This window comes from Plasmodium chabaudi (assembly GCF_900002335.3).
Source record: "Plasmodium chabaudi chabaudi strain AS genome assembly, chromosome: 10".
NCBI classification, from domain to species: domain Eukaryota; phylum Apicomplexa; class Aconoidasida; order Haemosporida; family Plasmodiidae; genus Plasmodium; species Plasmodium chabaudi.
In genome coordinates, this window is record NC_030110.2 from 625,094 (window position 1) to 649,678 (window position 24,585).

Genomic DNA, 24,585 nt, shown 5'->3' on the forward strand with positions numbered 1-24,585 from the left:
TTTACAAATTAAATCAAGTTTTATGTTTGTATTACAAATAGTTAAATAATAATATTGCTCCGAAATGGAAATATAAATTTAAAAACACTTTTCAAAAAAAATAAAACCATTACTGATTATATGGTTACATGTAATTAAAATAAAAATACATAATATATATCATATTCATATTTGACAAATTATTCGAATTAAAATGATAATATTTTTTTTTTCCGAATTTTTTATCAATTTTTTACTCAAAAATGGGTTATATAGATATGCCCACATATTTATGCATACCTTTGTATATATTTTTTTCTTTTAATATACACAAAAAAAAAACAATAGACATAAAATTTAACTAATTTATGTTAAAAACATTGAATATGTATACAATAATTATAAGTATATGTGCTGTTACAGAATAATTCATTTTCTATTCTTCGTCTTCCATCCTTTCCTTGTGTAGCGAATTTAAATATTCTGCGTTTTCCTTTGTATGCACAGCTTTAGCTATTCCAACCTATTCATTAAGGAGGGGAATAAAAATGTCAATAATCGATTACACTATGAACATTGATGCATGAACGAATATATAGTGTATATAAAAAACGGAATTACATGACTTGTTCAGAATTTTTTTTTCTTACATATGAATCATTATTGCCCTTTCCTCGTCTGTAGACAGTATAATAATGTTTCATGAATGCTGCATTTCCTAAAATGTATGCATGTCCATATTCTGGAGAAACTTCAATTTCCATAAATGCGGGTTTACACATATTGCGTTTTCGAATCAAATATTGGGATGGTGTCAATGTAAAGGGCATGTTATTCTGCGAGTAATAAATAGGTACACACACATGTATATATGCACATATTTATTAAAGGTTAATAAAACAAACACGGATCATTCACATAAGCAATTATTCTTTCTTATTTAATTACGATAACATAGGTTAAGTTGGGGTAACTATCTATAACTTCGTCAATATTATCATCGTTACATTCCTGACAAAAAAATTATTTAAAAAAATGGAAATTTACGCAAGTTATTTTCGTAAAAATATAGCTAGCTGTTTAGCCATATTCTTACAATCTCATTTATTTTGGCTAGTCAGCTAGCTATTTTCCAATTTTTTTTTCGTACCTTGGGAGGGACAACTTTAAAAAAGTATTTGATTTCCGACTTAGGGACACTATTAAATGAAGTTCCAGAGTCGAATATTAAATAATTTTCATCGGAATTCAAGGGCTTGAAATGTTTTTCTCTTTTCCAACGTTTAGTATGATGATTCTTTCGTAGCCATATTTTTTTATGATTAAAATGATGTTTGTGAAAATATTTTCGCATGGAATATTTTTTTTTGTGTTTATTTTCATCTTTCATTTTTAAATCATAAACAATTGAACCACTATCACAACAAAATTTTTGATGATCTATATATAATCCATCAAATTTTATTTCCCAATAATATTCTCTTACAACTGGAAACATATATATATCTCCTTCAAAAAATTTTTTTTCAACTCCTCCAAAAATTAAAGCTGAATATTTATTATCCATTCCAATATATATTGAAAATTCATTATGTGGAAAATTATAACTAGACATTAAATTTTCATATATTGGATTTCCACCAGTAGAAAGCATTGCAGGAAATGCTAATCCTACAATACCTTCAAAATTAATTCGTTCGAAAACATTTGATTTATCATCAGTTCCTTTTTCACGTTTTACTAATCCAAAGGATTGATTTTCAATTTTAAATGGACCAATTTTGAATGTCTCGATCCCAATTGTTCCCTGAATTATTCCGGTTCCAAACTGCATTCACATAAAAATGAATATAGTTATGTATGCAAGATAAATAGCTACAAATTTGAATGTGCACACATATATATATATGTATGTATATTACCATAATATCTAAATTGGTTCGTGGGGTGTAATATTTAAAGGTATCGGATAATTTGTGGTTATAACGATGTACTTTTAGGCATGTTTTGTCTTTGCATTTAGTGCTAACAATCCATATATTCCTGCGATAAACAAAAAGTGAAACAGTAAGCATACCCAATTAAAATTTTAAACTAAACGGTGCCAATATATAATAATGCACCTATACACTTTTGCATTTGAATAGGTTGAACAATCTTTTTAACTTACGTGCTCCCAGTATCGAAAATTGGTCTGATTGTTTGGGGAGGGTTTCCTATTTGTATAAAACCAACATATTGGCTCTTAAAAAAATAAAAACAAAAATAAAAATAATAAACATATTTTATGAGTGCATTACAATGTTATAAATTGAAATAAATCGGAGCATAAATGTGCATATTTGTGGGAATATATATTCAATTTATAAGCTGAATGAAAAAAGAACTTACATCTTTCAACTGTTGTAGAGGTAAAATGACTTTGCTATCTGTTGAGTCTTCCTTTTCCGAATTAAATGTATTTTCATAATTTGATTCTAAATTGGTAGTATTTTCTTCCTCCATATTTTCTTCCTCCATATTTTCTTCATATTCTTCATCCGTAACATCATTATCCATATCTGGCATTTCATTATGATTTTCAATAAAATTATACATTTTTTTTTTTTTTTTACTTAATTCGTTTTGAGAATAATCGTTATCATACTCTGTGCGTTCGTCATTTTCATTTATTTTATCTTCTACTGGAAAATCGTTTAAATCGTCGTCTTTTGACCTGTCTTGTTCATAAAAATATTTCCTTCTACTTGGTACCGCTACTAAGGGGAGAATGTCCTATAAAAAAAAAGTGCATCGATAAGCATAACATAAGTACATATATATAGATAGATACTGTTTGGGTCGTCATAAAATTTCTAGCTTAGTGAAGATAGTAAAATATTTTTGGTTGGCATATTTACTTACCTGTGGTTCCGCATTTTCATGAATGCAGACAGAACAATTTACACAAGAGTTACATGGCTGTATATTTTGTTTATTATATTCTTGATCGTTTTTTAAAGAAGGTAAATTATTTGATTTTTTATTCAAATGTGCATAATCACTTGTAACAAAATTAAAAATATAAATAAAAAATAATACTGTTATTGTTGGGTGTGTTAAAAGTGCCAAGAAATAATTTTTTCTTAATTTTTTAAAATTTAAAAAAAACATTTTTATTTAATATATGTGAAAAATCATTAAAAAAAATAGACTATCAAAATAGAAGAAATTAACAAAATAAATAAACAATCCCAACGGTACCTAACATGTAGACGAACAAATTCATACCATTCCTCTCATAAAAAAATATCGCTACATGGATATTCGTAAAATGGCATTTTCACATAAACACTACAAAAGTTGACAAAACAAATGAATAAAAAATTTGCTGACTTTAGTAAAACCACCCAATACAAAACATTCAAACTACAATCATATGTGAAAATAAAACGAATTATATTTTTTCATTTTTCATCTATTTTTTTATGTTGGTACCTGATAAAGAGAATGTAAATATATGTAAATATAAATATATGAATTAATATTTTTTTATTTTTATGCATACATTTTTTTTTTCCAACAACTATTTATTATATTTATATATAGTATAGTTTTGTTGTCATTAATTTTTTTATTTTTTTGTTTTTGTCCAAAATTGGGTCCGTGTAGTATATACCCCTTTTTCATAAAACAGAAAAAACAATGAACGACAAAGAGTTTTAATTTGCAAAGTTGTGCCTCACCTTTTGAATAAATATGTATAAACAAATATTTCCTATACTATTTATACCAATTAACATATGCATTCCTTTTTTTATATAATAATTTTTTTATGACAAAAATAGAATTCTATGACATGTGCATGCCGATGCACGCTCTGCCCCCCTTAAGTAACAACTCGCTAATCACAATAAAACAAAAAAATTGTGAAATTTAAAAATGTATAAACATCTAAATTGATAAATTATATTAGTTGAATTTCGATCAACAAATTGTTAATTATATGAAAAGTTTAAAAAAAATATATGACAGTAGCAACGGTAGTAACCATATGACAACAATAATAGAGATATAAAAATAAAGAAAATCAGATTTAGCGATCGTACATAAAAAAAAAAAAATTTAAGGCAACGGAGATAAGTTGTTACCCTTATGTTATACCTCCATAATAGAAAGTATAAACTTTAAACACATGCAAACTATCGAATATGCATATATACAAACCGATATTTAATTCCTGTACATATATAAGTTTATAAATATACACTAATTTATATCTAATTAAAAGTCAATTAATTTTCCAAATAAAATATGTTGCAATATTTGTCGCTTCTGAATTATTTCAGCTTGATACATTTTAAGTAAACCCGAGCATATTTTTTCCCTAAGTTAAAAAGAGGACAGATTATAAAATGTAGATTAAAAAATGGGAGGGAGAAAAATAGTGACATATCTATTTCCCATTGCATTATGACTGATTCAAATATTCTAAATGCTTACCATGTCTTTACTCCTGATATGTCATACAACATTTGAGATGATTCATGGAAAGGGGCATGCTTCAACTGAAAAGCAAAAAGAGAAACATGCACAGCATGGAGTATTTAAGATATGTACATATAAATTCCTTTTTAATAAAATTTTTTGATATTGCAACTTATTTAAGTACCATTAGTATATATTTTAGCGCGTCAAAGTACAAATATTTTGGTGCCCATAGTTCAACCAGTTCTTTTTTCTCGACCTATCACCAATTTTAAAACAAAAATGTAAAACCATGTTGTATTAAAGGAAATTTTCTTACATCATTATGCTCTAAAATGCACGCATGCATATGTATACTGAATTAGTCATGAAAAATAAATTCTTTAGAAAGCTTACGTCATTTGTTTGTATTTCTTTATTATATGAAAGTTGAGCAGCACCAAATAAAAAAACAAGGAATTGAAAATCATCTAACCCCCATGCCCCTCTACTTCCAGCTGGTTCAACTGTATATATTACTTGAATTCTTCGTACACATTCTAAGTACCTAAAAAGTAGGTATTAAAAAGGTATGCAATATATGCACCGATATATATATATTGTAATGCACTACGACATTTTTCTCTTTTCAAATTACTGTCGATATAAGACAAGGACTAAGTGTTTATGATCGGGGGTAGAAAAAAAAGTCAATTTGTTTAAACAAAAAAGAAAAAGTAAAAAATTTAATTCATGTCCAGTTCCATAATCAATCCTTTTTTTATTTCCAATCGAATTTTTTAAATAAAATGATAATTGATATGTATGTTCAGAAATATTTGAAATTCCTGACTCATTTAAAATGTTTGGTAATTGATGGTCAACTTCTTTATAATATTCGTCACAAAAAATTGGGAAAGCTTTATTTCCAAATCGAGTAGGATGTTTTATGGGTGGACATTTATCTATGCATCCATTCATACTTTTAATTAGTTGTAATATATTATATACATTTTTTGATAAAAATAATATATTATCTGTATTCGTATTGTTTGAATTATTTTCTGTTTTTAAAATAAATTTATCTAAAGGTTTCATCTCAACACCAATAACCGATTTGTTTAAATCAGATATGAAATTAACTATGTCTTGATATGTTTGGCTGTTCATAAATTTTTGTACCCCTTCATCATTTGTTATTTTGAAACTCAAATTAGGATCCTCCATTTTCTTTATTTTATTTAAATCGATAAATGTGTATACGTAACATAAATTTAACTATCAATCACAAAAAATTTGAGATATAATAGTTAAGTATGACCGTCTTTTGTTGCATATTTATATATCCACAGTCCTTTAACTAACTATTTTTTTATCACGTTTTCGTATTTTTCTACCTTTATAGAAAACTAAAATTGTATACACATTTAGGTTTAATTATTTTGAATTATTTTAGGATGTACTTATTTTTCTCTTTTATATTGCACTAGCTTATATAGTGTAGATAAATATTACCATAAACAAATTATGATCGAAAAATATACAAAAAAAAATGTTACTTTATATTTTGGAGAATAAAGAAAAGGATGGTTATTGGGGGATGCCAAAATGGATATAGGCTAGTATGTATGGAACTACAATTTTATTAAAATGAAAAAAAAAATATATTTAAAAAAAAGGATGTATACCATCATATATAAGCTGAAGTTTTTTTTCAATGTATTTAAACTTATATACAAATTATTTACGATCATTTAGTTTCATTTTTTTACTTAAATGAATATTCATACATGAAATCATGTACATATAATAGTAGCAAATGTAGTTTGTGCATTATTGTATAAATCGACTGATATTTTTTTTTTTGCTTAACTAATATATACTGCCTTTTCAGGAGAGTATAAAAAAATAGGAAAATAAATATATTCAGAAAAATAAAAAGACATTTTTTATCATCTTTTTTTTTAATACTATTTAAAAGGAAAATAAATCATGAAAGCAAGAAATTATTATATTTTTTCTACTTCGATATTACATATGGGTTATCCACTTTCTTATTACAATTTATTTAAAACACAATTTTATGTATTTCATTCCTTTAGCTATTAAAATTTTTTCATTTTTTTGTTTAATTACATTCTTTTTATGAAAGCATATGCGATATCCATACAAATAGCGAAATCACATTACTCCATATACAATAAGGGAAATTATCACATAATGCCAAATAAAAAATTGATAAGCTATTGCGTAAATATACTAAGTAGTAATTCATATAAGCTTCATATATATTTTTTTTAAATATATGCATATATTTTTTTGTTATTACAAAGTCATAAAATTATATCTTTTTCTCAATCCCAGAATTAGTTCATATGTGTAAAAAAATATGAATATTAAAATTTGTATTTTCAAATAAATACATCATGGCTCTTTTAAATCAATCTCCTTAGATATACCATTATTCTTTTTTTTACATTCCGTGTACATAATATTTATGTAATATAAGGGAAAGAAAAAAAAAAAAAGCTTAAATTTTATGAACAGTTCAGCACAAAATTGACTTATTGTTTTCCAAAATAGCTAGACAATTAAACAAAGAGAAATATATTTCCAAGAAATAAAACTAATATCTCTATATATTCCCCTTTACTATAATTTATATGATAAAAATTATTATGAATGGATGATTTTATAAATGATGAAATAAATTCAACTGATGAAAATGAGCCTGTTTTACTTGAAATTAACGATTTAATAAAAGCAAAATGGAGGAAGGACAGGGGTAACAAAAATACGTATTTGAATTCTTCAAGTGTGTATTATTACAGACCACAATTGACAGCACATAATCCTGTCGATGATTTAGGTGACTACAATGATGGTGAAAGAGACGATGAGTGTTTACTTTCCCATGATAAAACTTCAAATCATATTAAGAAAGAACGTTATGATAAAAAATCGTTCATAAATTATTTCAAATTAATGTTTTTACACTCAAAATTAACAAATTATTATGAACAAGGAATTAATAAAATGAAAAATCTTTTTACTAATGAAAAAAAAAAAGAAAATGATTTTTTTGGTTACCCAGATAATTTTCCATCTGAATATTTGAATATATTAGCAACTCGTTTATATTATTCAAAAGTTACAAAATATTTATATTTTTTTGTTATTATCTTAAATATTTATATCCTTATAACTACTATTTTTACTCAAATGATGAGTAAATTTGTTGTTATTTCAGAAATTTTTGTGATAATCATGTTATTAATAGAAGTCTTATTGCGACTAACAACACAGGTACTATTTTTTTCCTAACTAGAAAAATATTCCTAATATTTATAAAATACCATACTATGCCCTATTCAAATATATGTCTATGTGTGTGCTTATTTATGAATTTACCAAAATTTGAATATAAATTAATTTTTCCTGACCATGCAAGAAAAATTGATAAAAAATGCCTTACATGTGCATATTTTTTTTTTCGTAACACAGGGAAGTCGCTATTTTTACCATTTCGATGGTTTGTTTGATGTAATAATAACAATTATGTGTTTCCTTTTACTGATAAGTAGTGGAGATTTAAAAGTATTTTATGCAGACAATACTGCTAAAACAAAAAAAAATGAAATTGAAGAAATTATTTCTCAAAGTTTAACAATTTTACGGTTTTCACTTCAATTCTTTCGAACTATAACTCTCTTTATGCATTGCAAAAGGACTGAGGTATAACTCGTTTTATATGTATGCATATGCATGTTATATTGCCAATATGCATGTCTTTATTTTTCATTTTTTCTATTGCCTTACATTTTTAGGAGCCCGTTGAAAAAATCGATTTTTCGTTACTAAACTTGCCCAATGATGATGCATAAATGGTATAGAAAAAGTAAAGTGCCGCATTAAATTACGAGTAGCAGATATCGAATAATAAATTAAAAAGTATCATGAAGTCATATTTCATGGAACTGAGTTGTTATTATTTAAAAAAAAAGACAACAAATAAAATGATAATATATAGAAAAACAAAAGTGGGTTGTTAACAAACTGAAACAAATTTAAAAAATCAAAATGTATGCATATATATATATGCGTGGGCAATTTTTCACATGCACAAACATAATTTTATACCTTATTTATATTTTTTAAGTAACCTTTTAAAGCTTCCTTTTTTTTAATTCCCTAAACGATACTCCATCGTTCATATTTGTTGGATGCAAAAGTGCATCTTGTTCATAATTTTGTTTATCATCATATGCAAATGATTCTATTAAATTAAATTTTTTTTTTTTTTCGTATCCAACTAACTTATCATCAAATTTATTGATTTCTGTATTTTTTATAAAAGAAATATTATTCTGTTTTTTTGGGTCGAGATTATTAAAATTATTATTTTGTCTATTATCGGTGCTACTTTCACAATATGTATTTTTATTTCGTAAATCGAAATTAGTTTGGTTATTATTGGATGCGTTTTCATTATATGTAAAATGAGAAAAATTAAATTTATCTTTATTTATGTTATTTATTTTTGTATGCTTATCATTATTATCAAATTGATGAACCTGATTTATAAATGTAATATCGCTGGATACAAATTCGTTTAATTTTTGCTTAAATGTGTCATTTTGTTTATGCTCTAAATTATTTGTTCTATTGTTTATGTCCCTATGGTATGTTTGTTTATTTCCTTCAAACGTATTGTTTGAAACGTTAGTGTAGATATCGGATTTGCCAACATTTTCTAACGTTTTATCACAATCCTTGTCATTAAAATTGTGGTTATCATTGGCTCTATACATGGATACCGGTTTTGGTTCTTCTTCTCGATACTTGAATTGGTCTAAAGCATTATAGTTGAGGGTATTCATACGAGTTCGATTATTTTCATGGGTTCTAAAATTATTCGTGGGTTCATTTATAGATGCAGTTGTTCGAATGGTAGAAGTGCTAAACTTGTTAAATTCGGAACCTCTGTGATCATATGACTCGTTCTTTCTAATATAACTCGCTTGATTGTTTGGAATACATTCAGAGTGCTCAAAATTTGAAGCCTCTGGATGCTCATTTTTTTTGCTATTATCATAAGTAAAGGATTCTATAAAATTAGTGACAGATGTCAAGTTCGACATCCTTGTCGATCCGAATTCAGATGCACTGCCATGATCATTTACCAAATTTATGTTTGTTTCTAAATCATGTAACAAACAAAATCCTCTAATTCCAGATGCCAACTTTTCTAAAAAGATATTTGAACATAAAGGTGAAATATTATAAACATGTTTTCGAATTAGATGCACTTGTGTTATTCTTTTGTTGCATATATCTTTTAATGGTTGATCAGAAATTAATTGAAAAGGTGGAATATTTTGATTCCTTGCTTCTAACATTCTGGTTCTTAATAAGATATTCATCAATGATTCTTTAATTTGATCATTTGTTAATTTTATTTCTTTATATTCACTTTCTCTAACGAATTGGTCCTTATTGATATTAAAATATTCGTATTTATTTTCTGATAAATTTGTTGCTTTCTTTTTTACAATTTTTACATCCTTTACATTTTTTAAAACAACTGGATTTGTTTCTTCTTCTCTATATTTAAATGCATCTATATCTATTATCCTAGAATTATTTCTTTCATTATTTGATAATTCAGTATTTAGAAATTCTTTAATATGTTTCGCTTTATTTTTTATAGAATAGGTATCAACATTAAATGTGGTATGATCATTCTTATCATTTTCTGAATTATTGAATAATGAATTTTTGGGTTCAGAGTCAGGATAATTAGATTCCCCTTTCTTCCCACTAATTTTTCCGGCTTTTTTTGAACTTTTTTTTTTTTTTTTATCATATATTGCATTATCTGATAAAAAGAAAGGTAATGGAATTATATATTTACGATCACTATTTATAAAATCTTCTCCCTTTTTTGTAATTCCAATACTTATATAACCCATATCATTAGAATAATTTAATAGTTCCTCTATATACTTATCATTTCTACAAACTTTCATAAAGGCAGACCACCAAGCAGCTGGCTTATGTTTTCCTTCCCCATACTCCTTTATAGTATGATATCCCTTTTTAATAATATTTGATTCAGCACTTTTAATTAATATTTTACATATCGTTGATATTCCTGTTTTACCTTTTAAAGATACTACACAATTTAATAATATTTTTAATTCTTTTGTTAAATCAGAAGTGTTGTCTAAAATATTAGGTATTGACAAAAGTGGGTTCATTCTACCTTCATCCTTATGTATATCATCATCTATACATATAACATTTTTAGATGTAAACATTCTATTTGTTTCATCTATTTCGTTTGTCAAACTAAAAAATGAATTTTCTGTCTTGTCGGTAATGGTCACTATATTGTTTTCGCTTTTATAATCTGTTTTTTTTTCTAAAATTTTTTTTTTATTTTTTTTGATAATATTCATATAATGAACACAATTATCACATTTAGAGCATAAAAAGATGTCGTACTTTTGAATATAAAAACATACACCTTCATTATTTGTATTATCAAATATATCTATGTCTAAAGACTTAATTGGTTGTTCATCAAAATAATCATATATTTTTTTTCTTCGACATATTATTGAATAAGCATAATCAGATGATTGTGTAAACATAGTAATAATATGTTGAACTCTTTTAAAATTCTTTTCCATCATATGATTTGCTATATTTTCTCTTAAAATTAAATTTTTAGATTTTGATTCTTCATTTATATGAAAAAATAAGATGGCTTCAGCATCTCCTCCATCTCTACCTGCTCGTCCAACTTGTTGTACATAAGCTTCCAAGGATCTTGAAAAACCATAATGTATAATTCTTCGTATATCTGGTTTATCAATACCCATCCCAAAAGCTACTGTAGCAATAACTATTTGTATTTCATCTTTTAAAAACATTTCATGAGCTTCTCTCTTTTCTTCATTTGATAAATCTGCATGATACATTTTTACTAATAATCCACGTTCATGTAAAAAATTATAAATATTTTCACAATCCTTTTTTGAATTAACATATATTAGTGTTGAATTATATGGGCATATTTTTGAGTTATCTATAAATTTTCTAGTACGTTCATTAGATTTACATAGAGGTATATCTAAAATGTTTTTTAAATCATCATATATATCTGTCTTTTCAAGAACTTTATAAAATATATTTTTTTTATTTACACTACTTCTTTTTATTAAACATTTATTTAAATTAAAATTTAAATTTTTTAGAATATCACTTTGAACAGCCTTAGTACATGTAGCAGTTAAACACATAAATGGAATTTCTCTTAAAATTGTTCGTAATTCATTTAGTTTTCTATAGGACGGTCTAAAATCATGTCCCCATTCAGACATACAATGTACTTCATCAATTGCTACTAATAAGATCCTACTTTTCAATACTAGAAATAAACTTTTATTATTTAATGCATATTCAGGACTACAATAAACTATACTATATAACCCTTGTTTTATTTCAGATAATATTCTTTGATTATTTTTCTTTTGCCCGCTCCCTAAAAATACAGCAGCTATTTTTTTTCTATTTAAATTGTCTACCTGATCTTTCATTAATGATATTAATGGCGATATAACTATCGTTAGTTTATTTTTATATTCATCCATTATAGATGGAATTTGATAACATAATGATTTTCCCATTCCTGTTGCCATAACTAAAAAACTATCTTTTTTATGAAATACAGCATGTACAGCTTCAATTTGAAAATGCTTTAAATTCTTATAACCAAAATATTTTTTTTGAGCTTCTTCCATTTTTATTCTCATTTCTTCAATTGAATAATTTACTGTTGCCATTCTATTTGGCGTATTCTCTTCTGACCCACTTCCATTTTTCCGGATGCTCATATATTTCAGCATCCTGTCCTAAAATTATTCAATTTATATCTCCAAAAAAAAAAAAAAAAAATATGAACACAGCTAGCCAAAAATCTATATATCTTTGAAGGGAAAACAAAAGTTGTGTGTGTGTATCTTTGCCCTTATCATATTGATAATTTATGGATTTATAAAATTTTCGTTTATTTCAATTTATTCATTAATCCTTATATTGTTAGGAATATGAAATATAGTCAATAGATATGATAAACTTTATAATTTAAAATGAAATAAATCTGTTTTTTTTTTTTAACTCGTAGCTTAGTGAGTAAAACAAAAAAAAAATTATTAACATACCTGGAGGGGATATTTTAGGTCAAACTTTCAAACAATTATTATTTAAAAAATTAATAACAAACATTTATGCATAAGCAAAGGAAATGAAAATTTAATAATATAAAATTAGAAAAATAAAAATGTTGATAAGAATGTTTTGGGAATTACATTATTCATGTACACATATAATATTATGGAAAAGATGAGAATATTTTCAAAAAAAAAAAAAAAAAAAAAAAAAAAAATAATTCGATAATAATACGATGATAATATGATAGTGATATGATAATACGAATAAATTATTTTACCGTTTCGCATACATTTTCATCCTATGTTTACTTTGCTTTTTTTTATTTTCTTAAGTTTGTAACTTAAAAAAAATAAAGCTTATATATACACACTAATTAAATGCGCTATAGGCATACGCAGACGCCTCTCCTGTTAAGTTTCCCTAGCGTCATTTAATTCAACAAAAATAATATGCCTTTCTTTAAATAAAATGTGAATACCTTTTTTGTTTCGAAAAGAATAGCATTCCTTCTATAAGCTTAGTTTCTATGCTTTATTGTTTTTATTTTTTAGTATCATTTTATTTTTTCAGTATTATTTTATTTTTTTACTGTTTTGTTATGGAAAATATTCATAAGCACGGTTTAAAAACGATGCTGTATTGTTACAGCAAATAAATGGGCTTATATATAAGGACATGGTGAATAAATAAGTAGCGAAAATATATGACATATCGCATAAGCAATGTAATAAAATTTTTAAACATAAAAAATGTAAGAAGAAATGTATGCACTTGCATGTATTTTTGTTCGGTATTTGTATAGCTTGAACTTTTTTTCATTCCTTTTATTTCCGTGTCCCCCAAAAAAAGGTTCATCACATATAGTAGAGCAGGATATACTGCTATATTTATATAATATAAAAAGGGGTCGTACAAAATTAAAAAAACAAATAAACGATTATTGTAGTTCCGTGGTTATTCCGGATTGTATCAGTGTAATTTTGTCTCCTAAGCTAAGTGCTATGCCCTGCAAAAGGTGAAGAAAACGAAAAGAAATGAAGTAAAGCGAACTGAAATAATGAAAAATAAGTGGGCACACTTCAACTTGCCTACAAATATCAACTATACTCTCTAGTGTACATTACCTGTGTCCTGCTTCGAACTCTTATACTTCCTGCTAACTTGCCATCGGAATTTTTCTGAACGGAAAAATTAGCTAAAGAGTCTTCCCCAAATATACTTCGCGAAAATAAATTCACCGAAAAGAAAGCTGAATTATTTATTAATAATTTAAAATCTTCTAAAGTTGAAATATAGGATATGTATATATCGATAGGTGTTATATTTTCATTGTCTGTCATGTTTTTTGCTTCATGCTCGTAATACTCCAACGGCATGAACTTTTCCACTATGGTCATGTTTGTGTGCTTTATGATCAGCTTCAGCAATTCGAAGGCGTCACTGCAAGGGGAGAAAACGAAAGGAAAGAAATGCATGAAACGAAAGAGAAATGCGCGAAAGGAAAGAGAAATGTGCGAAAGCAAACACTATGAAGTGGCAAAACCAAGTTCGACACCTCCCGATACGTACCTGATGGACGTGTTGACATTAATTTTGTTTTCCCATTCAAACTCGGACCACATGATACGAAATAAATGAGAGGAGATAAAAGAGGCTGTAATATATTCCGTCATATTAATGTTAATTTCATTTAAAACGATGTAATATTTTTTAGGATCGTTTTTTTTTTCATAAAAAAGATATCCAAAAATAGTCCCAGTTTCTGTCGTATGAACTTTTATAGTTGTTTTAAATTTTTTCTTTTCATGTGGCGCTAAATTAAATTGTGGAATCTTATCAATCGGTTTTAAATTATTATGTGTCGATAAATTGATAAATATATTTTGCAAATAGATACCAGATTGATTGTAAATATAAAATTCAAGTATCAAATTTATGCTTGAAATTATTGGGAATATTTCAATAAATATATCATCATCTATACTAGTTATTGCTTGAGATTTATGTAATTTCGATAAAAATGTTGATGAATAGTTATCTTGATTTATGGCTGGATATTTAAATTCATTATAATCATATAATATATCATTATTTAATGAATATTTTAATTTCATTTGTTCGAAATTTTCATTTGTTGTTACAAGCTCTTCATCAAGCATACTTAATACATTCTTTTTTTCTTTTAATATTCGGAAATTAATTATACTATCTACATTTTCCATTTCTTCATCATTTGTTAATGATATATTATCATCTTCTTCATTGTTCATATCATTAATTTGGATTGTTTCAACTTTTCGAGAATCTTTTGAAGTTGTTCCATATAAACTACAATATTTATCTTCTTCCTTTTTTATAAAATCTTGATAATACATATTGCCGTTCATAAATATTTCTATAAATTTTTTTGTTTCTTCATCGATATTTTCTATTCCTACTTTTATTTTTAAAAATATTTTAAGACATTGTGTTATTCTTATAACATTACTATCATTTTCATATACACTAGTTACTGATTTTATATTTTTCTGTGTTGTATATTTTATTATACTTGATAAAATATGAATCGATTTATTTCTGAACATGTTCAGATTTTTTAACAACATATCAGGGTCCTCTTTATTTTTATCATCATTATTAGCTAGCTCACTATTATCCACACGTAAAAAATTAAAAACTTCACTAACACCAGATAATAATCTAAGATATAATTTTGTTATACAGACACATAAAACAGCCAATAATAAATCATCATTATCACAAAATAAATTATATAAAAATTGATTTAAGCTTGAATTATTATTTGTAGAAAGATTTGCACCGTTCTTATTTGACGAGGATGATAAATCGATAGGATTTCTATTCGGAACATTTGAAAAAGCTTCAGTAGCATAAGTACCATCCTCTAAAATAACCGTTTTCGTTTGTATAGTTGGAAAATATGTTGTATTATTATCTCCCATATTATTTGAATTCTCATTAAAATTTGAAAATTTATTCTTTTTCATTTTTTCATTAAACAGTTTATTAAGCATTTCAGGATCTTCCATAGTATTATTTAAAAAGTAAGACATTTGATCATATAATATATTTATAAAATTAAAAATCATTTCATGTTTATTCATATATTGTCCAAGGATCCATAAAAACATTCGTAAAATTGCTGATTCTTTTATTTCAAACATATTTTCAATAATCTTTTCAAGTATACTATTTTGTAATACATTATTGTTAGCCAACTTTTTTATACATATAGCTGATTCATAACTTATATTTTTCTCTTGACTATTTGCATAAAGGAAAAGTAAATCTGCTATACTTAAACAATCGGTAGTATACATATTACATATATGTTGTAACGATTTAATTAAAATTTTTTTATAATTTGCAGCATCAATACTGTTTGAAGATACATTATTTAAATTTCCAATTTTTGCTGATGCTCCAATGGTTTCTCCATCTCTTGTAATAGACATAATTCTATTTGGATCACCAATTTGAGCGTTTACTCGTGATATTGGGCCTTTAGAACTATAAATAGGTTGGTCATTCAATTTTAATAATTCCTTTTTAATAACATTTAATACTAGATGTACATTTCTTTTTGTTAATATATGCAAAACTAAATTTAAAATCTTAAGCTTTACATCTTTCGATGGAAAATTTAAGCTTCTCAATAAATCCATAATATAATTTGCAAGGATATGTTTCCATTTACACATAATATAATATAATTTATCAATAACTATTAGTTTTATATTATTATCATGTTGATTTATTAATAATTTGATGAAACATTCGCTAGCTGTTTTAATACTTAATGCTGAATTGCTAATGTATAATAAACAACAAGATCCTTCATATAATACACTATTACTAACATTCTTACTTAACATATTTAATAATATTTTGACTACATTGTTTTTATATGGCATATAATCACTTTGACGTAATTTTTTATTTTTAAATCGAATTTCTTCACTTCTAAAATTTATTGTATTATTATTATTTTGTAAATAGCCAGCTAAATCATTATCATCATCTTCATTTCCACTATCCCCATAATAGCTATCATCTTTTTCTCCATAGTTACTGCACCCATCATCATCGATATTTTTATTTCCATTTATTACTAAGCATGAATCATCAAAAATATGGGGAATAAATAATTTTTTAAAAAGTTGAATAATTTCTAATAACATAACATCTGCTGTATCATATAGTTGATCATTTAATGAAAGAATATATTTTAGTGTCGTTAATGGATCGATATCAATTAACATAGATAGTGCACTACGTTTTGTAGATATATCTGTCTCTAAAAATAAAATCTTTTCAACCTCTTTAACTGCATTCGGTATAACATCTATTCCATGATTTTTAATAATTGTGTGAATACAAGTAATTGCATTTTTTCTTACATAACTATGTGAATGACTTAAATTTTTTGTAATTGCTTCAATTAATGGATCTAAAATTTTTAAATATTTTATTTTAGTTAACAATCGTAATGTTGACCCTCGAACATATTCATTAGGAGATATTAAATCGTTTCTCAATGCATTACATACTAATATCATTTCTTCTTTTAAACTTCCATCATTATTACATTTATCTACAACTTCAAAAAATATATGACACATCTTTTTTAGTCGATGATCTTTATGTGGTACTATAAATCGGATAGCACACATTAATAGGTTTCCATATGGTTCTCCTTGTATTATATTAAATATAAGATTTTCCATTCCTTCAATTTTGTTGTCGACATTTTGGCTTTCTAATTTTTTTTGAATTTCACTTACCGACGGAATTTCACAGTTGTCGGTGCATATGTACAGAGTACAGTTATTTTCAAGGTCTAGGCTTCCCATTTTTCAGCAAACTGATATAGTTTCTACTTCGTTTTGCTACTTTGTTGCAACGCGTAAACTTGGGTAATGAGACTCTTCGTAGTTATCTCTCGAAATGTGCAAAATGAAATTTGGCAAATACTTTGGAAGCATATGTATTGCTTTCCTAAAAGCTGAGATACTCCACGAAAAAAAATAAAATGAAAAATATAGAAAAGATAATTAATATCGGAAAATTATAGCAGGCTCATCAACACTATATATGTGTGGAATTGCAATTATTCTAAAAATTTGTTTTTTGTTTGTATCTTTATCTTTCTTCGCTTTTTTAATATATCCTATCGAAGCAATACCTACTTATTTCTATTCAATAACATGTAGTAATATAAAATGAAATAACCAAATAGCACAATAAATAGAAAAAGTTAAATAATGTAGGGCTCGCACAAAGGCTTAAACATTTCCAAAATAAGGTACATGTAAAAAATTAGGGTAATAAAATAGGTTTACAATATATAAACAAAATGCATACTACTTTTAAGCATTTGACGTGTAAATAAATGCATTAAGCTTATATATATGTGCATATGTGCGGCGTATTTATAAAGGTATGTACAATATGTCTGCTTTAGGGAACCTTTATTTGCTTATTTTATAATTATAAAAATAAATATAAATAAAAATTCACATAAATGAAATTTGTGCTAGTATACATACAAAATTGTTCATAATTTTTTTTAATAAAAAATCTTATTAAAACGCCTTATAAAACGTCGCATAAAACGCCTTACAAAACGCCTCATAAAACGTTTCATATAATAGAGTTTCATAGTAAATTTGTCACAAGCATATATACTTATTTATTGTATAAATAATATAGTAAATGAATAAATCATATAAGATTTCTTATATGTATAAAAATTTACAATTTTATTTATTACGAACTTGGCCAAGCTTCCATAAATGCTAAACGCTATAAAAAGTAAAAAATATATACAACGAAAATAATTAAAAATAAAGAAATAAAATGAAAGAAAATAATTATTATAAAAAATAGAAATATGAAATTATATATATTATGCAATAATATATATTATGCATATGTAACAACATTGGGTATTATTAGGTGTTAAAATATTTTTTTTCTCTCAATTCAGTATAAATAGTGTATATATATTTTTTTATGTACTTAGGGAAAATGCACTTTTAGAAAAAATTACTTTTTTTGCCTTATAATAGGAAACAAAAAAAATACAAAAAATTTCACAAACTCAAAAAATACAAATAATTTCCATAACCTATTATTAAGCATTTTTTTTAATTTATTTTTTTGTAAAGTTTATAATTCAAATACATTTTATGAAAAAAAAAACACAATATACACCTATACATTTTGTAGGCCAATTTATTTATACTTTTTGAAGGGCCTGAAAAATTAACATTATTTATTTTTTGTGATAATTGTTCTTATTATATATATAAGGAAAAAATGGAATAATACATTCTATTTTAATTAAAATATGCAAACCCATTTTGTGTATAAATGGGATTGCCATTATATACTACTCACGTTTGAACGGCCATTTTCTCCTTGCTATTCATATTTTTGTAAAAAAAAACCTGAACTGTTAATAATTATTGAAAAATTTGGTGAGCTTAAATTAAGCTAAGTCCCTTTGCACACACGTGTATGCAACACCCTTAGGAACTGAAAACAACATATTAGTGATCAGTTCTTAAAAGGGATACATGTATGTATATATATTTAATAAATAATGCAACCTGTTAAGCATAATACATATGCATACAGTATGTTTAGTAATTAAGAGGGAAAGTAAAACATAAAAAAAATTTTTTTTTTGTTAAATATGTTAAAAAATGGTAAATTAGCTAGCTGTGTTATAAGACAGATATTTAGTGTGAAATTGATACCTACATGTAGGTATATTAGTATTGAAAAAAATGATAACAAAAAAATCGAAATAAATGATCAAACTAACAAATCAAATATAAATTTAAATGGTTTAAAAATAGGAAAACATTTTAGAGAGATGTTTCATGATGGTGAAGAAAGAAATTTTGAAAGCCACCCATTCAATCGAAGATTTGCTTACAGTAAAAAAAGTTTATTTCCTATAGAGCCCCGAAATTTAAGAACATTAGGATTAAATAGGCAAAGAAAAAAAAAAAGAGGACGAGGAGACAAATGCCCAGGAAAAGGTATACGAGATAAACATAAACATCGAAAATCTGGGAGACCAAATAGTCGAACTTTTGAAAGTGGAAGAACTCCATTATATAGACGATTACCAAAATGGCCTGAAGCATGGTTAAGTAGACAAAAAAAACAATATGAATTTTTAAATTTATCAAAATTAAGATATTTTATAGAAAAAGGAAGATTAGATACTAGGTTTCCAATAACACAAAGACATTTATATGATTCAAAATGTGTAAGAGTCAAAAATGGAGTTAAACTATTTAATATTAATGATTATCCATTCCCTTATAAAATAAATATTGAAGTAGCTAATGCTGACCAATCTTCAATTGATACAATTAAAAAAGTTGGTGGATCGATTACTATAATTTATATGGAACGTGTTAATTTAAGAGCCCATATAAAACCATACAAATTTGAAATATTACCAAAAACAGCGAGACCAAATTTAGATACTATACATTTTTTAGAAAAAATGAGAAGCAGAGGATGTATAGTTAAGTACATTAAACCTTTATGGTTAATAGAGGAAGAAAAACGAATTATAAATGAGTTAACAGAAATTGAAGAATGCTCCAAATTATCCAATAATGAATATGCTTTTGAAAATAAGGATTCGGAAAAAGAAGATGAACAAGAAAGAAGAGAAAGACTACTTCAAAAATACAGACTCCAAAATACAAAGATGGCGGAAGATAATTAAGAAATATTTTCAACTATCCAAGTTGCATTTTTCCCACAAAATGGGAGTGAACTTTTTTTTTTTTTTATAATGTGTCATTATTTGATATAAATATAATATACGTTTTTGTACATAAAAATAAAGTCAAATTATTTAAAAAAAACAAAAAAAACAAATTAAAAAAGTTGAAAAAAGTTGAAAAAAAATACAAAGAATAGGCTAAATAAAAAAAAGTCGTATGGCTCAATGCCGTTGTCTTATGGTGTTCCCTTTTTTATCCTTACTAAGGTCATCCACTATTTTTTCATTTTTCGTTTTATTTAAATTGTTTGCTTCGTCAATTTTTTCATTTTTCGGCTCAGTAGTTCGGAATATTTGTGATAGTTTTTTTTGTATACCTTGGGAATCTCTTTTTGCTTCTAAAATTTTTTCAAATTCGTCATTAATTTTTTTTACACACCCTCGATAATATCCAAGCAGATATGTAAAACGAACAAAAAATATCCAGGTTATTGTACATAATAATAAAATCCAAAAGTTCCTTTGTAGTCTTATTTTTTTTAAGTATGAATTTCGAAAGTTTGGTGCATTCAAATAATCTATATTTTCATCATTAAAATTTTTTAATTCAAAAAGGGTAAATAAAAAACGAGCTAAAGAATATAACGATATTAATGATGAAATTGAAATACTTATTTTGTAAGAATATATTTCAAAATTAATACTTTTTTTTTGAATGTATATGGCAAATTGTTGAAACATCACTACACCGCTTAGTAAACAAATAGATAAAATTATACCTACTGGCAAAATCAAAAAAACTATTTCCTTCATCTTCGTTAACAAATGAATATAATTATTACTATCTGCTCTGGCCCTATAATAATATATGCCTATATATTTTTCCCCTCTCAGAATATCGTTATATTTTGAAACAGTGTGAGTCTTCTATTTCAACACCATATATGTGTTTTATATATGAACTTGTTTACATAAACAAAATAAACATATATTTACAAATCCACAAATTTTTTTATATACACATTAAATTGTGCCTATATAAATATCTATATCAATAAAAATTGCATTGTTTCATAATATAATAAAATATATAAAACTATATGAAAAAAAACAAGTATTTAATTATAATAGTATAGGAAGAAAAGGATTTTCTTTATACATATATTTTATTGGTATACAACGTATTTCTGTATTCCTTTTTTTAATATTTGCTAAGTATGCTTATAGTTATTATATATATATTTTTTTTAATATATTATCACATCATTTATTTCTTCACTTGTTTATTCATTAATTAATTTTGTTGTTTTATTTTTTTATTTCTATATCCCATTTTAGCATATTCCCAAATTTTAATTCGACAAATTTCTTCGTTAAAATGGAATTTGTAAAATGCAACGAAAAAAAAATATAAAAAATATATGCATATAAATAAGTGGGGAAATAAATAATACTTAAAAAAAAATGCGTATATTCATCCCTTTTTTTTTTTTTTTTTTTTTTTTTTTTTTACACTATTAAATGCAACATACGAACTCGTAGCAAGGCTTCATAATATTTCATGAGCTTCACATCGAAATCGCTAAAAATTGTTAACGAAAAAATACAAATCGTAAAAAATACAAAATATTCGCTTTAATTGTACAATTTAAAAAATGTCAATATTAAATTTTTTTTGAAAAAAAGCCAAGCACGACATCGTAAAAAAATATTATAACCTTATAATTATCAAAAGTTTTAATATTATTAAAATGAGTTTAAACTTTTTAAATAACAAATGAAAAAAATAAAAAAAATTAAATATGTATAATTTTCGAATGAAAGGAATGAATAATTTAAAAGTATAAAAAAAATTAGGCAACACACGTTTATTATTTGAGTGTCCACAATTAAAACAAAACAAAATTGAAATGAAATGAAAAATGAAAAATGAAAAATGAAAAACATAAATAAGTAGAAAGTGAAACATGGTACTTTTGCTGATAAGCTAGTCCTATAGCGTAAACATTATATGTACTCATTTCTTAGTGTTGCAAATTTTCGAAAATTGCAAGCCTATTGTTGTATTAGCTAATTTCATTTCGAAAATTTGAGATCGGAGTCATATCTTTGTGCTATACCATCTAGCCCCTGAACAGCCATTGGTATTTCTTCAGTATTATAATTAATGTCTACTCCTTTAAATTCTCTTTTTTCATTTTCTTTTATTGTTTCCATAAAATATTGGCACATAGATGAATTTTCCTGAAATTTCATTATGAATTTTTGTTGGTCTTGCACAGAAATTGTTGAATTATGATCTATAAGATGGTCATATTTTTTTAACAATAATTCTTGCTGTTCAGAATTTTTTTCATTTTTTATGCACAACTGTTCAGAATTTATATTCCATGTAAAATATTTATCCTTTTTCAAACTTGAGATATATTCTTTTTGTATTTCTTTTGCATTTAATAAATCGTAAAAGTCAAACAAATAATTACAATCCCACTCAAGATAATTATAAGCAACAAAAAATTCATATGGGTTAATAATTTTTTTTGAAAAATCTTTTAATTCTAATAAATTATTTTCTGAACATGTTAATAATATATACATTTCAATATCATAAAAATTTTCAAGTTTAGGACTATTTAATTTATTAGTTACAATAGTAAAACATTTTTTTCCATTTTTTCGTAATATATAATTTATTAATAATCTTAATTCTTTATTCTTACATAAATTTACATTACCTATAATTATTCCAAATGTATTAACCTCTTTACAAATTTCTATTAAATTATATCGTTTTAATACTAGCTTGTTTATTTTATTATTTTCTTTGGAAAATATAGTTACATCATTGTAGTTATATATATCAAAATAATTGCCATATTCTAGAATAACTCGATTTGTAAAATTTTCTTCTTTTCCTGAAAAAAGATAAATTTGTGGGCATTCCTTTTTACTGTCTTCCCCATTTGGGCATTGTTCATTCTCCAGTCTACATTCAAAATCGTTTTTTTTCACAATTTTATAAACAAACGTATTTCCCTTGGTATTATAAAAAACTTTAAATAAAAGTCTACCACACATAAATTTATATTTATCAAAAATATTATCATCAATTTTAAATTCTACAAAACTATCCCAATATCCATAATATACATGTCCGTTCATATTATTAGCAATTCTATGCATGCCAATTATTACATTAGTAAATTGTAAATCCGGACTAGTAAATGGATTATCATTTATTATGTTCTCACTATTTGTATGTGTGTTATTTATCGAATTGTTTCCTTCCTTTTTTTCATTAGCCAATATATTTTGGTCATAAATATTTTTACCTGAAATTATTTTATCATCAATTTCATAAAATATTTTCCGCTTTTTTTCATCACATAAAAAATTTATTTTATTTTTATCACAAAAACATGTAACTAATTGCTCCATATAATTTATAAATGAAACATCAGTTAATATAATAGATATTTTATTTTCCTCTAAAATGTTTTTTTTATTAACAAACTCACGAACATTTTTAATAAAATTGTCTTCGAGATTTATTTTGTTAAATATATAAATCGAAGGAACATATGGTGTAATAAATGATTGGCAAGATACTCCATAATGAACTAAAAAATCTGCATGAACATGGTCTGAGCATACATAATCTTCACAACATTCATTTAGTGTAGTATCACCTAATATGTATAGATTAACTTTATCGCTGTTGTTCATATTGTCCTTATTCATTGATATATCACATACTGTTTTATTTTGGTTGCAATTGCCAGAGCAACAGTTTTTTTCAGAGTTTTGCTCATAACTGGCTCCAATCAATTCCCCTTTTTCATCCTTTCCAACTTTTTCATTTTTGTCTCCCTCCTCTAGGTTGCTATCTTTAGCCCCTACATCATTCTGTGAATTTAAAATAATGTTTTTTATTGTATTTGAAATGAAGAGGGAATCGTTTAGCATATAATCAGCTAGCTGAATTGCTACATTTTTAAAACCATAATTTAAAATTATATGCGATACTAATTCTAATTCATATTTTTTTGAAATGTTCTCAGCGTTCAATTTCATATTTAGTTTATGCTATTAAATCAGGCAAATATTATAAATTGCTGCAAATTTTTTAATATAAAAAAATTAAA

General features: G+C 25.2%; 8 protein-coding genes across 8 annotated transcripts; 2 read left to right on the plus strand and 6 right to left on the minus strand.

The window, feature by feature from the left end:
• Positions 1-415: 415 nt before the first annotated feature.
• PCHAS_1015300 (plasmepsin IX, putative) lies at positions 416-3,132 on the minus strand (the record flags this gene model as incomplete). The annotated part of the gene is made up of 8 exons (XM_016798331.1): positions 416-502; positions 630-815; positions 928-990; positions 1,130-1,807; positions 1,902-2,022; positions 2,150-2,223; positions 2,371-2,754; positions 2,884-3,132. 8 exons carry the CDS (start codon positions 3,130-3,132, stop codon positions 416-418), a joined length of 1,842 nt encoding a protein of 613 aa, XP_016655555.1.
• Positions 3,133-4,242: 1,110 nt separating this feature from the next.
• On the minus strand, positions 4,243-5,652 carry PCHAS_1015400 (serine/threonine protein phosphatase 2A activator, putative; the record flags this gene model as incomplete). The annotated part of the gene is made up of 5 exons (XM_738877.1): positions 4,243-4,345; positions 4,462-4,526; positions 4,631-4,705; positions 4,843-4,993; positions 5,084-5,652. The coding sequence occupies 5 exons, from the start codon at positions 5,650-5,652 to the stop codon at positions 4,243-4,245; spliced, it is 963 nt and encodes a 320-aa protein (XP_743970.1).
• A 1,455-nt stretch (positions 5,653-7,107) lies between these two features.
• PCHAS_1015500 (conserved protein, unknown function) lies at positions 7,108-8,309 on the plus strand (the record flags this gene model as incomplete). Its single annotated transcript, XM_016798332.1, has 3 exons — positions 7,108-7,731; positions 7,930-8,160; positions 8,253-8,309. The coding sequence occupies 3 exons, from the start codon at positions 7,108-7,110 to the stop codon at positions 8,307-8,309; spliced, it is 912 nt and encodes a 303-aa protein (XP_016655556.1).
• A 282-nt stretch (positions 8,310-8,591) lies between these two features.
• On the minus strand, positions 8,592-12,338 carry PCHAS_1015600 (ADP-dependent DNA helicase RecQ, putative; the record flags this gene model as incomplete). The annotated part of the gene is made up of 1 exon (XM_016798333.1): positions 8,592-12,338. The coding sequence occupies one exon, from the start codon at positions 12,336-12,338 to the stop codon at positions 8,592-8,594; it is 3,747 nt and encodes a 1,248-aa protein (XP_016655557.1).
• Positions 12,339-13,600: 1,262 nt separating this feature from the next.
• Positions 13,601-17,537, minus strand: PCHAS_1015700 (coatomer subunit beta, putative; the record flags this gene model as incomplete). The annotated part of the gene is made up of 3 exons (XM_016798334.1): positions 13,601-13,669; positions 13,788-14,103; positions 14,233-17,537. 3 exons carry the CDS (start codon positions 17,535-17,537, stop codon positions 13,601-13,603), a joined length of 3,690 nt encoding a protein of 1,229 aa, XP_016655558.1.
• A 1,847-nt stretch (positions 17,538-19,384) lies between these two features.
• On the plus strand, positions 19,385-20,440 carry PCHAS_1015800 (mitochondrial ribosomal protein L15 precursor, putative; the record flags this gene model as incomplete). The annotated part of the gene is made up of 1 exon (XM_737856.2): positions 19,385-20,440. One exon carries the CDS (start codon positions 19,385-19,387, stop codon positions 20,438-20,440), a length of 1,056 nt encoding a protein of 351 aa, XP_742949.2.
• Positions 20,441-20,662: 222 nt separating this feature from the next.
• PCHAS_1015900 (conserved Plasmodium protein, unknown function) lies at positions 20,663-21,253 on the minus strand (the record flags this gene model as incomplete). Its single annotated transcript, XM_737857.2, has 1 exon — positions 20,663-21,253. One exon carries the CDS (start codon positions 21,251-21,253, stop codon positions 20,663-20,665), a length of 591 nt encoding a protein of 196 aa, XP_742950.2.
• Positions 21,254-22,516: 1,263 nt separating this feature from the next.
• PCHAS_1016000 (diphthamide biosynthesis protein 2, putative) lies at positions 22,517-24,514 on the minus strand (the record flags this gene model as incomplete). The annotated part of the gene is made up of 1 exon (XM_735582.2): positions 22,517-24,514. One exon carries the CDS (start codon positions 24,512-24,514, stop codon positions 22,517-22,519), a length of 1,998 nt encoding a protein of 665 aa, XP_740675.2.
• Positions 24,515-24,585: the final 71 nt, after the last annotated feature.